The sequence below is a fragment of the Chinchilla lanigera genome, unplaced genomic scaffold (genome assembly GCF_000276665.1).
Source record: "Chinchilla lanigera isolate Chin_1 unplaced genomic scaffold, ChiLan1.0 scaffold00054, whole genome shotgun sequence".
Taxonomy (NCBI): Eukaryota; Metazoa; Chordata; class Mammalia; order Rodentia; family Chinchillidae; genus Chinchilla; species Chinchilla lanigera.
This window is the reverse complement of record NW_004955455.1, coordinates 6,206,632-6,217,711: the sequence shown is the minus strand read 5'-3', so window position 1 is coordinate 6,217,711 and position 11,080 is coordinate 6,206,632. Positions and strand designations below refer to the sequence as shown.

Below are 11,080 nucleotides of genomic sequence, written 5' to 3'. Positions count from 1 at the left end.
CTCAGCGGCAAAGCGCCTGCCTGGCAAGCGCAAGGTCGTGAGTTCGGTTCCCGGTACCGGAGAAAAACCAAAAAAATAAATAAATAAATAAAATAAGAAAGTGAAATGACAGTCTTAGAAGGGAGAAAATAGGTACAAATTATTTATCTGGTAAGCCTATAATACATAGATCATATAAGGAACTCCTATAACTCAGTAATAAGAAAACAATAACCTAATGAAAAATGGCAAAGAACCTGAATAGCCATTTTTCCAAATATGTAGAAATGGCCAATAATGATACAAAAAGATGTTTGACAAGGCCACCTCCAACCAAGGCCACAGTGATTATTATTTCACACCAGTGATCATGGTTTTACTTTTTAAAGACAGATACAAAAGCATAAGCAGAGAAATAGGGAACTCTTACATTTGTGGAAGAAATGTAAAATGGTAAGCCACTGTGGGGAAAATGTCTAGCTGTTCTTCAAACAGTTAAGCATAGAGTTACAATATGGCTCATCAAATCCACTCCTAGGTATCTAACCAAGAGAAATCAAAATGTATTTCTACACAGATACTTATGAATGAATGTTCACAGTAGCATTATTTATAATAGCCAAAAAAGTAGAGATGATTTAAGTGCCCATCAACTGATCAATGGTTAAACAAAATGAATAAACAGATAATAAACAGGTTATCATGCAATGGAATATATTCATTAATCAAAAGGAATGAAATACAAATACATGATACAATTCAGATGAACGCTGAAAATACTATGCTAAGTGAAGGAAGACAGTCACAAAGAGTTATAGATTATTATGATTCTTTTTGTATGAAATGGCCCAAATAGGCAAATCTAGAGACAGAAAGCATATTAGTGGTTGCCTAGGGCAAAGAGGTTGGGGTAAAATAATGATTGTTCATTTCTTTAGAAAGTATAGGATTTTTTTGTGGAGTGACAAATATTTTCTAAACCTGATGTGATGATGGTTGCACAACTCTATGAATACACTAAAAACCAGGGAGTTATATACCTTCAATGGGTGAATTGTATAATATGTGGATTATAGTTCAACAAACATTTTTTAACACAAAGTTCTACTTCTAACTCTGCTCCTAATCAAGTTATTCCAAATTCAAAGCCGCACTTCTTACCATGTTAAATGGAGATCATATGTTGCTCAAATCAAAATAAGGGATTGTTGTTTTTAATTTTCCCAATCATAGCAAGGATGATCGGCTCAGAGTGCCCAAGGTCCTACTTGGTGAGACTTGGCAGGCTAGCTCAAAGTGAGGGCCCACCATCAGATTACAGATTTACAGTCTCACAAGTAAAATCTTAGAGATCATGTAGGCCTATCATCTACCTGATATATGAACCCCTTCTACAAGATTTCCTCTGCTTTTATTTTCTTCTGAGGCATATGGGACTTAAAAGGCAGTTCGGTTTAAGGAAAAAAAGTTACTCTTCATTTGAGTCTACAGATGTCCAGTAACTAAAAACAACACGAAAGCTTGATCTTCATTTTGTATCTGTATTACCTTAAAACTCCATGTCAAATCCCTTCTCAACTCTGCATGTAAGCTTGTTAATCATGTGTGGAGTGTCAAAAATAAAATAAAAGTTAGCAAAACAAGGTTGATTAGCCCCAAGTTTGTATACTCTGTCTCATCCCTCCTCAAGGTTGAGGACACCAAGATAAGAGATTCCTGGGGACGTTCAATTACCAATGAACAGTTGTTACCCTAATGTTATAGTCACCTTGGATTCCAGCATATCCTCCACAAGACTGAGAGTGCCCCATGCAGAAACAATCATTCAGAACAAACTGTCCACTCATATGATAAGGCTTTTTCTCAGAGCCATCTTACCAAACCAGAACAAGTAATAATCACCCAAACCCTTCTCCACCTCAGCTAATCAGCAAAGGCTGGTCTTATTCTTTTTTTAAGAGAAAAGAAAAATAAAAATAACCATAAAACAAAGTTTCAAAACAGGTTAGTAGGAGAGTTACAATAATTAACACATTGCATACTGTTGTCTTCCCAGTAGTTTTTCAGAGTGCAAGATACAGCTATGATATCTTATCCAAATAATGTTAGCATAAACCTTTCTTCTCAATGAACTAAGAGAAACTAGCAGTATAACTGTCTTGTATACAAATATATTTTTTTCTTTTTCCCTTCCTTCCTTTCTCTTTTCCCTCCATCACAGTTTGTCTTTTCTTTTGAATAGTTTCTTCCCATTTCACAATATCTATTGTACATGTTGGACCTTATTTACCCTTTCAGTTTCTCACTCTAGTTAGACAATACGATGTTTGCACAGATGGGTCTGATTTATTTCACTTATTTTGTTAATGGGCCAGTCTGGTCCTCTTTGTCAGGGCTGTGCCCTCTTCAGCTCCTCAAACTAAAGCCTCTTCCCTATTTTCTCTTACTTTCTAACCCTTCCCAATCAATAGGCTATGCCTCTCACTGATACACCCTGAAATGGTTTTCCATGACAAGAGTTGATGAACCTACCTAGGGTGACTTCAGGTCCCTATCTCTTTTTTGGGAGAACCTCCTTAGAACTCATCTAGTGATGGCTCCTCTTGAGTTTGTTTAATGCACATTACAGACTACTGGAGCTATGGAAGAAGTTATAAAGGTCATCCAGTCCAATCTTCTGGTTTTAAATTGATAAAAACAAAAGTCCATTTGAAATAGTTAGTAGATAGGACCTAGCTGTGCCATTTGCTCAACGTTACTTTACCAGTTAACTGCTGAAATAGAATGGGAAAAGAAACCCACACAAACCTCATTTCTACACCCTTTTCAAACCCTCTCTTACTTATGTACTCAACAAATAGTCATTGAACCTAATTCTATAATGGCCCACGCAAAAAAATAATGGTATATAAGACTAGGGTAACAGAAGTAAAAATAGAGATAGAAAGATGAGTATAAGAAATATTTAGAAAAAGAAGAACTAAGACATATCATGTACAGTTACAAATTCCCTGTGATGAAGGTGAATGTTATCTATTTCTACATTGTACCAGTAAACTTAATTGAGAGCAAGACAAATAAATAAAAAAGAGAGATTTAGGAGACAGAACTGGACGTGGGTTAGTGAGAGAACATTTACTGGATGAGAGGCCGAATCTGCAAATGGTAACCAAAAGAAGATGGAAAAAGGAAGAATGTAGGAGAGTAAACTATTATGAATCAAAGGAAAGAAGAGCGATCAGTGATGCTGAATGCTACTGAGATGATGATGAATGGAGAATTTTTAATCTAGTACAGGAAAGTCACTCTGTTCAGTATTACAGAAACCAGATCACAGGCAAGGGAAAGAAAATGGGAGTGACACATTCAAACACAGCATTTTGGTTTTCTGCATGCTATATTCATCTATTGTATACAGTTCCACGATGGTGTAGTATGCTACTATTGACCTGCTGTACCAATCTAAAAATGTAAACACCTCTACAGTGACCAATATAATCCATGTCCAGACTCTAGAAAAGCCACTGTGATGCTTGCTAGCTGCAACCTTAATTAATAAGCAGCTCAGCTCAGAGGAATAGTTAACTATTATTCACATTTTGTATAATTTGAATGCAAATGCTTTGCCCAAGGTCATGTATGAAGTTGGGGGGAGGAGGGCTCTTCCAAATTCCTCTATCCCCACCTTCCACAGAGTTAAGCAAGCCAGACGGAAGACCAGATTGACCTTGGAGAAGTCATTTCCCTTGGGCATTTGTAAAATGAAGTTTGACCAGATGATGTAGTCAATATTTGTGAATTTTTGATCTCTTGAGAGTCTCCAACTTAAGATTTGCCAACTTGCAGTTCTTAAACCAAAATTAAGTTGCTTTATTCTTTTTCCTGCAACGTAAAACATGAACTCCAACCCTAAAGTCAACCCCAAACTCTAGCTACCCCAGACTCAGAGTTAAGTGTCCAATCTCCTAGGACAACATATTCTTTAGGGTATGAGGCCCCTTTGAATTTTATCAGTCTACAGCTTCAAACTTCTTACTTCTAGAATAATAATCTTGCCTTTTACTTCATGTTTTTCCTTGGAACAGTCTAGCACTGATTCATTTTTCAGGTAAACTCCCTTGGACGTAGGGCACTTAGTTTTTATAGTAATATATGTTGGAGAGTTTTCTATAACTTATTTTCATTGATAAAATTTGCATATATTTATTATGTACAACACAATGTTTTAACATATGCACACATTGTAGAAGGACAAAATGGTTAATTAACATATCTATTGCCTCACATATTTCTCCTTATTTTGTGATGAAAATACTTAAAATCTATTGTTAGCAATATTCAAGTATTTTTAACACATTGTTAATGACTATGTCACCTTGTTTTGCAATAGATCTCTTGAATTTATTCCGCCTATCTTAAACTTTAGATCCTTCAACCAAGATCCCCCAAATTCAGACCTCCCTTTGTCCTAACTCCTATTAACATTCTACTCTCTGCTTCCATGAATTTGACTTGTTTAGATTTTGTATTCAAGTGTGATCATGCGGTATACATCTTTCTCTGCCTTGCTTTTTTCACTTAACACAATGTCCTCCAGGTTTATCTATGCTGTCACAAGTGATGAGATTTTCTTCTCTTATAAGCTGAATAGTATTGTTATATATGTATATATATAATTGCTATATATAATTGCTATATATATACTATTGCTATATATATGCTATTGCTAGATATATATATATACAATATTCCCTTTATTCAACTGTTACTGAGAAGCTTAGGTTGATCCTATATCTCAACTCTTGTGAATAATGCTGCAATGAATGTGGGGCTGTATCAGAATACTGATTTTGTTTCTTTTGGACATAGATTCAGTAGTGATATTGCTAGGGAATATGGTATGTCATTCTTTTTTTTTTTTTTTTTTTCAGGAACTTCCACACTGCTTTTCCATAAAGGCTATACTAATTTATATTCCCTCTGTTAAAGAGCTTTGATAGATCTTCTAGATGGGCATGGAAATATGTTCTTCTCTAATAAGTTTTCAGATCATCTCTTTTCCAAGTCTGACTGATGGGAAAGTCCCAGGACACGGAGCCCAACCAAGCCATGTATTTTGAAGATGTGTGTAAAACCTGAAGACACTAGAACAAGGATTTCCTGACTGAATGCCTAGGCTCAGAAGTGGCTTAGCTTCAAAAGGTACCCAGAAATTCAGCCTACATCCAATCAGCCTCCCTCCCCTGCAAATCCTTCTGGCCTCACAGGAAAGACTCTCACCATTAGGCATGAGTTCCACCACCAAGGTTGGGTAGGCGATGTTGGTACAGCCAACCGAGGTGCCACAGTATCTCTGACATTCCGAGGGGACCACACAGGCAATTTTTTCTGGAGAAGAGATGAACAGCCATGTTAGTAAGGAGACATTGCAGAAATAGTTCCAAAGTTCACTTTCTTAAAATAATACTTCAAACAAGACATTCCCGCCCAAGGTGCTGTAACTGCACCAAAAAGTTCATGGCGCCCAGATGAGCCCTTGTGTGCCATGCCGCTTTCCCTCTGATCCTGACACAGTCCCAACCCCTGACTAGGAAGAAAGAAATGTTCCTAGGCAAAGGAGGAAAGGAAACAAAGCTATTATAAGGGTGGGAAAGGAGAAGGAACAATCTTTAATCTTTGGCTAACTACCCTATAGCTCAGCAAAAGACAACTGTATTGCTTTCTCTGAAAATCCCAGTGAGTAATGGCTCCTAATTTTGAGGTTTATTTTATGCAGCTCTTAGAAGTAGAGGTAAATAACTGAGGAGATTCTCCAGTAGCAGGGTTGTTGAATACTACTTCCAAAGTATGGAAAATCTTGAATAGAGATTAAAAAACAAAAAGGAAACAGCCTGGGCAGAGAAGGGAATGAGGTGAATCATAGAACTCTAGAAACTTAGATAGAATTCAGACCAATAAGCATTCATTAAGTACTCACTACAAGTATATCTCACCTGGCAATGAATTATTATAGCACTATTTTATAAATAAATGTGTATAGTGGTCATTACAGTATGAACTGGTCAGTTAGCTCTTTAGTTGACCACTTTCCCTGCCTCAGTGTCCATGGGCGACTGGTTCCAGGAAATCCACTCCAGTGGATACTGAAATCTGCAGATGTTCCAGTCCTTTATATAAAATAGCCTAACATTTGCATACACCATATGCATTATCTTCCTGTATAACTGAATCATCTTTATAGTACTTATATTACCTTGTACAATATAAATAGTTGTCATACCATATATATAGTTAGGACCTAATAACAAGAAAAAAGTCAATACACATTCCATATATCTGCAGTGTTTTTCAGATATTTTTAATCTGCAGCTGGGTGAATCTATAGATGTGCAAATAATGAATACAGAAGGCTGACTATATTTTTCTCATGTCAGATGAGCCATTACAGGAGTATACAGCTCATCCTTCCCTCTCTCCCTCCCTCCCTCCCTCTCCACCATTCACTTTACAGAAAACAGTTTAGCCGCTTGGTGATACCGGGGAGACCACAAGAGGATCAGTGAAGAATGTATCACCTTAGAGAGCAAAGTGCAAGGCTCAGGACACTTTCAAGGAAATGGTTCCGGAAACGGGGATCAGAGCAGGAGGCAATTAGAGACTGGCTGGGGTCTTTTGACGTTAAGTTATAAAGGACATCATACACACCACAAGCCTAGGGGAGGAGCTAAAACTGAACAAATATTACTAGCTGGAAGAGAAAACCTGGAGACGTGTTGTGACTTAAGAAGATCAGAAAAGAAATGAAACATTTGCCAGTGCAACAAACCCAAAGAGGAAAACCCCCAAAGTTCTGAGCCCTGAAGTCCATTATCTAGCAGAGGGAACAATGATACTTGATAATTGTGGCAAGAAAACAGGAGCATATAAAAGAAGGAGCACAAAGCTAGAAGACTTTGGAAATGACGCAAAGCCAAAAAAAAGTAAATAAACGAGCATGGCCTGTGAGGGCAGCGGAAGGAATTACCTGTGTACAGGATACGGCTGATCATTCCTGTCATCACCATGAGGAACATGGGCAGCAGCTTCAGATATCCACACAAAATACAGCCGGCCTTGATGTGAGACATGTTCTTGGCTGAGAGGCAGCGCTGTACAATGACCTGCAGTGGGAAACCAAGTCAGGGAGAGGTGCGCGCTAGAGATCCCGTGACAGCCCCTGCTATCCCTGCTCCCCTAGTTCTTGGTCTGGGACTCCCAGGACTCAGCAGCCCACAGATAATACGACCCCTCCCCACCGTTCTCAACCCCACAAGCCATATACGGGCAGAAGTCCTTGTAACACCCTGGAGAAGACCCTGCCCACCCTATCTACACAGCTTGGTTACCTGATCTGTGCACCAGTACCACAGGGCAAGGATGCTCATCCCAAAGATAAGCCCAGGCCACGGGACGTCTCCTGTGATGGGATCTCGGAAGATGTGGAAAGAGTCGGCCCTTGGGGTGTAGCATTCTTCCTTGATGGTGATATTTCCATCAGAAATTATGGTTGGAATCGCTTTCATGTACTTATCCATGAAGGCTTCGTACCCTCCCACTTCATGGAAAGCTGCAAAACATTGAAACAAAAATGACCCTTCTGAAACATTCAGCTCTTTATAATGGTTTTTTCTGTGGGTGCCTGAAGAACTGAGAGGATTCCACAATCAAAGAAAACCTTTGCTGTGTGGCCTTGGGTAAGTTACAAGCTTTCTTATTCATAGAATGGGATTTTTAACCCTGCCCAGCCCCCTTGGGGGGTTCTGTGAGAACTGAAAGCAATAACTTGTGAAAGTACTCCAACCACACACTTCTTCACAAAAGGGAAAGTATTTTAATTATTTAAGTGAAAACTTTGGCTTTGGACCACATGGAAAGATTCTACTTTTTCCTTTACCTCCTCTTGTTAGTCATGGTCCTTGGAACTCAGAATAGAGGCCTAGAGACATATAAATAGAGGCCGTTGCGAGCCTCAGAATAGAGGCCGTTGGGAGCCTGGACACAGACCTACCACACCTGCTCCTGGCAGTGTACTGCGATGACCAAGAAGAGGTAAAGAATCTGTAACCCTGTCACCTCTCAACTGTGTGTCCTTGAATAAGTCATTCTAGCCCCTGCTTTGCTCCGGGCTTACTGTGAAAAAAAAAACAAATGAAAGTTCTCAGAAAACTGAGCAGTGGAGAGTAGATAACAGTCTCCACAGGACACACAGAGGGCCTTGTGCACCTAAAAATAAAATGCATTTTATATTCTTTCACAACAAGCATGCCATGACCTAAGATTTTCAAGGTTGTCATTAGAATTTCATAGGCAAGAAAAATGTCAAGAAATGGATATCCAGGTAGGATATCCCAATACTGAATGGCCTGTCTTTAAATTTTATCAAATGGGGCTATTGAAATGAAAATTATCACTACTATCAGCAATTTATAAAAGGATGGACTTTTAACGTCAAAAACAGGAAAGATGTAGTCTAAGACTGAAAATACAACATTTGAGTATATTTAGCCTGCTGGATATTTAGCCTTATTCTTTCTGTGTCCAGTTTCTCTGCAAGAGAGAATGCCAGGGTATCACAAACCCACACTTGGAGCCAGTGATCCAGGATAAAGAGAGAGAACTGCAGGGAGACCAGGTATTGTATGAGCCAGCCCCAACCTAAGTCTTCGAGCGGTAAGGAAGTTGCACCTTCACATCCAAAATGATGGCCCATCTGCGCTGGATCACTGCCCTTGGGAGAGCGGAGTGAGCCTAAATTCACTGCCTAGGCTAGTGGTACACAGCAAGGTTGGACTTGCTTTCTCTTCCTGGGGCCCTGAACATCTGCTCCCACCTTCTCAGTCTGCCCTAGCCCCACTTACCAAAGCCAGTCAGGATAAGAGACCCCACCAGCATGATGGCCGTCTGCAAGGTGTCCGTGTATATCACAGCTGCCAGGCCCCCTAAGCAGGCAAAAAGACAACATATGTGACCTCGTGTGGCAGGTGACCTGCCTGCTCCCCTTTCCCATACACTCCGCTCTACCTCTACCTTTTGAAAACCACCCCCACCTCCCAGTCACCCACCTGCCTTCCCTTCCCTCCCTGCCTTGTCCTTTTATGGTGATCTGCTGTTCAGCATATTCCCTCCACTTCTCACAAAAAAAGTTTTCAGGTCCTTAGGAGAATGTCTCCCTGTACCCGAGTGGGAAGAACCTGGTGTGACTTTTTAAGCCATTCGATGGCACAAAAGAGCTGGCTCTTCTATGGCTAAAAGGGAGCATCTTCCAAACGAAGGCCAAGAAAAGCAGCACTGACTGTAGAGGCACCTGGGAACATTAGCAGCTTGGCACATTTCAGAGGACCCCTTCGTTGTCCACTGTCTCATACACCATCTAAGTATCTTCTTGCCCTCAAAGACATGGAGCTCCAGTTGAGGATCAGGTTCCATTGCCGATCCTGCCCCTTTCAAGCTAGGAAAAGTAATACTTCTACAAAGGAGCCCTCAACTCTTATTCGTGCACCAGCTTCTCTGGCCACCTCTTAAGTCTTCTCTAAAAATTATTTTTATGTGTCACTCTCTCCCTCCCGCCCTACACTGGCTCCCACTCTCTACCACATCAAATCCAAGGCCTCTGTCAGGTTTCCAAGGCCCTTGCTTTTCATTCAAATTACCAAGCTTTATGCCCTACACTCAGCCACACTACTTCTCAGGGGCCATCCTCCTCTAGCCAAATGCATCTGCTTGCTCACCCTTCCTCAGCCCTGTTCGTGTTTACATTCCCTGCTCTCACTTATCTTCACACCTAGCACTCCTCCGGTTTTCCTAGCTGAGCCATGCTGCTTCCATAACACGCAGGGCCAAGCTCTGCCTACGCTCCTGTAAGATGGCACCTGACTATTCCAGCCAACACTGGCGCATTCAGAGATTACTCTTGTACCCTGTAGTGGAGACCAAGTAAATGCTTACCCTCAAACTTTCCTGGGTGTATCTCTCATCCATAAAAGGAGAAGCCGTGTATTCTGCTTCCTTTTACCCTTCACAAATGCCTAACCCTGAGCTGGGCTTGAGTTGCTGGTTCACCCACCTGTGATTGTGTAAAGGGCAGTGATTGCCAGTAAAACAAAGATGGCCAAGTATATATCCAGGCCCAGGGCCAGATTGATGAATATGGCTCCAGAGAAGATGTCCGCCTGGAAGGAGAGGAGAGGCAGAATTAGAAGCAAAGGGAGCCTGTCAGCCACAGCATTCATGCTCTATTCCTGAGTTTCCAAGCAATCTTTATTCAAGATGATAATCTGTATTCTGTCAGAAAAAGGCTCCAATGGTCCTTCCCTTTTCATTGGTATATGTTTAGGATACAGTGAATACACTCACCGTGGTGAGTTGGTACAAACACATATCACATCTTAATCCTTTTCACTTCCTCTTCCCTCCTCTTCCTCCCATTCTCCCCATCCCCAGATCCTCCTCATCTCCACAAAGTCTATTTGCTTGTTTCCTGTCCAAAAGGCCTGTGAAATGCTGGATTAAACAAAGTTAAGGCGGTTTCTTTGCTATGCAACATCTCTATGTTTTTGTTTTTGTTTTTGTTTTTGTTTTTGTTTTTGTACCAGAAATCAAACTCAGGACCTTGTGCTTGCTAGGCAGGCGTTTGTGCCACTGAGCTATATGCCAGGCCCCATGCAACTTCTCTGGGCTTTTAATATACACAGGTACTGTGAATCCCTAGAAAGGGAACATGGCACACAACGCTTCACAAACGTGTATGTGACTTCACAAAAGTGTGTAACTCTTTTGCCAAGGAGCAACTATATTTTATCTATAATTGCATTGTTTTGTTTTGTTTTTATTTCAAAGAGGAAAAAAACAATAAAAATGATACAGAATTTCAAAACAAGAGGATACAAAATTAACAATGGTTGTTATATTGCATATTGTTATCTTCTTAGTAGTTGCTCAGATTACAAGATATAGGCATGCAAAATTGATTGAACAATATTAGCACTAATTGTTCCTTTCAATGAATTAATAGAAATTAGTAGTACAATTATCTTAGCTATCTTGTGTGTGTGTGTGTGTGTGT

The 11,080-nt window shown here is 40.2% G+C and overlaps 1 protein-coding gene across 1 annotated transcript in view; it reads right to left on the bottom strand.

Annotated features, from left to right (window-relative positions):
* Positions 1-11,080, bottom strand: part of Slc5a1 (solute carrier family 5 (sodium/glucose cotransporter), member 1) — a gene marked incomplete in the record, with an annotated part of 78,178 nt that overhangs the window by 19,239 nt on the left and 47,859 nt on the right. The window contains 5 exon segments of the mRNA XM_013520495.1: positions 5,260-5,367; positions 7,004-7,139; positions 7,365-7,585; positions 8,877-8,957; positions 10,082-10,187. Of these exon segments, the coding sequence (XP_013375949.1) occupies positions 5,260-5,367; positions 7,004-7,139; positions 7,365-7,585; positions 8,877-8,957; positions 10,082-10,187 (652 nt within the window).